At 45.8% G+C, this 3,770-nt stretch overlaps 1 protein-coding gene across 1 annotated transcript in view; it reads left to right on the top strand.

The window, feature by feature from the left end:
• The window catches only part of HEATR6 (HEAT repeat containing 6), a 26,810-nt gene extending 25,657 nt beyond the window's left edge, over positions 1-1,153 (top strand). Inside the window, exon 21 of the mRNA XM_015572520.1 lies at positions 398-1,153. Coding sequence (XP_015428006.1) covers positions 398-936 — 539 coding nt within the window. The 3' untranslated portion in view covers positions 937-1,153. The remainder of the gene's footprint in view (positions 1-397) is intronic.
• The last annotated feature ends 2,617 nt before the right edge of the window (positions 1,154-3,770 follow it).

The raw sequence follows: 3,770 nt of genomic DNA, 5'->3' as shown, positions 1-3,770 counted from the left end.
GCAGGGCCACGAGGGGTTCTTAAACTGGGCCGGAGGGCCGGAACAAAAGCATGGATGGAGTGTTTGTGTGAACTAATATAAATTCAAAGTAAACATCATTACATAAAAGGGTACGGTCTTTTTTTTTTTTAGTTTTATTCATTTCAAACGGGCCGGATCCGGCCCGCGGGCCGTAGTTTGCCCACGGCTGCTCTAACCACTGAGAAAAAGCCAGCTAGCGCCAATTAAAAATCTTTTTTTAAGTACCCAAAAAATGTGGCAGTAATTCTTTAAAAAAAAACAAACCATAAACTGACAACTTGAGCACTAATGTATATGTTTCCTTCTGCATGCCCCTCCCCTTCTCTCCCTGTTGATTTCTAAATCTTCATTCCCTTTAATGACTGGATTCTTCTAGGAACAGCTCCGTGGACCTCCCAGGCCTACCATGCCCTGACATCAGTTGTGACATCATGCAAGAATTTCAAAGTGCGCATCAGATCTGCCACCGCCCTTTCCATCCCAGGCAAGAGAGAACACTATGGGTCTGTTGACCAATACGCTCAGATCTGGAATGCATTGGTCACTGCCTTACAGAAGAGTGAAGACACCACAGACTTCTTGGAATTCAAGTACTGTGCCAGCTTACGGACCCAAATCTGTCAGGCGCTGGTTCACCTCTTGAGCTTGGCCAGTGCCTCAGACCTTCCTTGCATCAAAGAAACCCTTGAATTGAATGGGGACATGGTCCAGTCCTATTTCCTACAGTTTTTAAAATCAGGAGCAGAGGGAGATGACACTGGAGCACCCCACAGCCCACAGGAAAGAGACCAGATGGTCAGAACGGCCCTGGAGCACATCGGCAGTGTCCAGGCACTGGCTGACGACACAGCCAGAAGGGCCATCGTGGCCTTTTTAGACAATATCCTGACTGTTTATTTTGACTCATCTGGATAAGTAGCACTCCTAGGATGAACGAATAGGTGAATATTCTCCCATACTTTTCAGGGGTCACGTGGTACCAGGAAGACCCGAGCTGGAGCATCAGATATTCAGGATTTAATCTTAGGGGCGAAAGGAATCCATCCACTGTTTATTTAGAATGAGTTAGCAGCTGGTTAAATTTTTCTAGCCCTGGCCAAGTAGCTCAGTTGGTTAGAGCATCATCCCCTTAAACCAGGGGTCCTCAAACTTTTTAAACGGGGGGCCAATTCACTGTCCCTCAGACCGTTGGAGGGCCGGACTATAGTTTAAAAAAAACGATGAACAAATTCCTATGCACACTGCACACATCTTATTTTGAAGTAAAAAAACAAAACGGGAACAAATACAATATTTGCATGTGGCCCACGGGCCGTAGTTTGAGGACCCTTGCCTTAAACCGACGTTGCAGGTTCAATCCTTGATTAGGGCACATACAAGAAGCAACCAATGAATGCATAAATTGGAACAACAAATTGATGTTTCTCTGTCTCTCCTTCCCTCCCTCCCTCCTTCCCTCCTTCCTTCTCTCCCTCTCCCTCATTCCCTTCCTCTATAAAATCAAATTTTAAAAAAAAAATTAATGTTTTCTAACAGGGCTCAACCACTTTAGAGGGTGCATTGGCCATGGTCCAGGATGTTGGAACCTCTGTCCCATGCAACCAGGAGCCAAGGAGTTGGATTGTAGTGCGGGCTGGGCAGAATGTGGGGTTGTGAAGGGTGTTACATCTCAGAAATTTAACAACAAAAAAAAGACAGCAAAAGGATTTAGAAGTTTTGTCTGTGGGAATTGTCTTCCTTTTGTAATACACTATTGAGAAATGGCATGTCTATAATCTCCTATTTTTATCAAGTTGCATTTATAGAAAGCTGCACTGAACTCCCCATGTGCCCACCCCCAGAAACCCCCTCCAGGCCTCCTGAAGGAAGAGGCTTGTTTTCTTGTCATTTTCATAAAAGTAAAAATGTGTCATGTGCAGCTTAGTCCTGGTTCTTTGGGCTTTCACTGGTGGGATTCTTGATGAAATATTGTGAAATATTTTATCAAGAAATATTTGGATGGTTTCATTTGGTAAGTCACTCTAATCCTCTGCTTATCTTGAATAAAATCTAGTATTTTTCTTTTTAAGCCTTTTGTTTCTGTGAAGATTTCCAAGTCTGTGAAAACAGATGTTAGTGTTCGTATGCAGGGAAAGACCAAAGGCACACACTTCTAGAAATTCCAGTAGAAATTCCCCGAGTCTGGGGTACCAGCTTCTGTCCTGAGGAATGGTATCAAACCTGAAACCTAGGTATGGACCCTGACTGGGAATCAAACCCGCAACCTTTTGGTGTATGGGATGACGCTCCAACCATCTGAGCCACCCAGCTAGGGTTCTTTTGATATTTTATTGTTTTTTAAAATATGTCTTTATTTCAGAGAGGAAGGAAGAGAGAGAGAGAGAAACATCAATGATGAAAGAGAAAAAATTTTTAAATATGTTTTCTTCATTGATTTCAGATAGAGGAGGGAAGAGGAAGAAAGAGATAGAAACATCATTAGTAAGGGAGAATCATAGATCAGTTGCCTCCTGCATGCCCTCTACTGGGGATCAAGCCCACCACCCGGACAGTGCCCTGACCAGAAATTGAACCGTGACTTCCTGGTTCATAGGTCAGTGCTCAACCACTGAGCCACACCAGCTTGGCAATTTCTAATCACTTTTAGAACTTGAGGAGGGCACACGTAACTCTTGTGGTATTAACCATAAAGCAGCGTCCTAAGGTTATTACAAGGCAGACAAACTTCCCATGGAACACCTGTATAAGACTTCCTTGATTTTTATATTTGTACATGAATCCAGACCTGGAGTGGAACCTCACCATCTTTCCAACATAAGAGCTAAGTGAGTTACAGTTATTCACCCAGAATTCGGTTCATTAATAGTGTAGGGGTTAAGAGCCTAGGCTTACATCCTGGCTCTGCTGCTTCATGTGAACGTCACTTAACCTCTCTTGTGCCTTAGTTTTCTCATCTGTAAAATGGGGATAATAGTACTTACCTTATAGGGATGTTATAACTATTAAATTTCATAGTACATAGAAAGTTCTTAGAACAGCTTCTGATACCCAGTAAATGTTAGATATTTACTTTCCTTGAATTTTCAGAACACTAGGCAGAAATACTGTTAACACACTTCCTTGATGACCAACAGCTGGATTCCCCCGACCACTTTTAGGTGAGTCATTAGCTCGGATGCCTCTGGACTGGAACCTGGCTGCAGCAGTGTGGAAAGGCACCTCCTCTTACCCTGCGGGAAACGGGCAAGAGAATGGACTAGTAATGGGGGAGGCCACACGCTCCACCGGGAGTAGTAACCACCTGCCTGGTTCTGCCCCATGCCCCATCCCTGAGGCCCATCTCCAGAAAGCACGGGTGCAGTTCACACATGGTGTGGAATTCTATCCATTGTTGAAGGACAGCCATTTGACCTCTTATCGGTAAAGGCGGAGAAGTGCCTCGTGGAGTTTCGGGGGGTCAGAGGGTGTGTGTAAGCATCTGCCTGGGAGCTGGCACAGGGCAGGTGCTCAGTCATAGACGGCGCCCTTGCTGTGCTTCTTGTTGGGGCCTCCCTGGGCTTGAGGTCTCCTTAGAGCAAGGTCAGTGGGGCGGGCTGTCGGGGAAGGAGCACCTGTCTGCTCCAGTGCAGAAAGGCGTCCTCGGCTCCAGCACACAGGGCCGTTATCTTGGGGTTGAGACGCCGGTGGGGCCCAGCCGAGTTCGGCTCCGTCGGGGGCACTTAGCGAAAGGCAGCGCCCCTCCAGACCCC

This window comes from Myotis davidii, unplaced genomic scaffold, assembly GCF_000327345.1.
Source record: "Myotis davidii unplaced genomic scaffold, ASM32734v1 scaffold109, whole genome shotgun sequence".
Classification (NCBI taxonomy): Eukaryota; Metazoa; Chordata; class Mammalia; order Chiroptera; family Vespertilionidae; genus Myotis; species Myotis davidii.
Note: the sequence above shows the minus strand (reverse complement) of the source record. Positions and strands in the feature narration are given on the sequence as shown.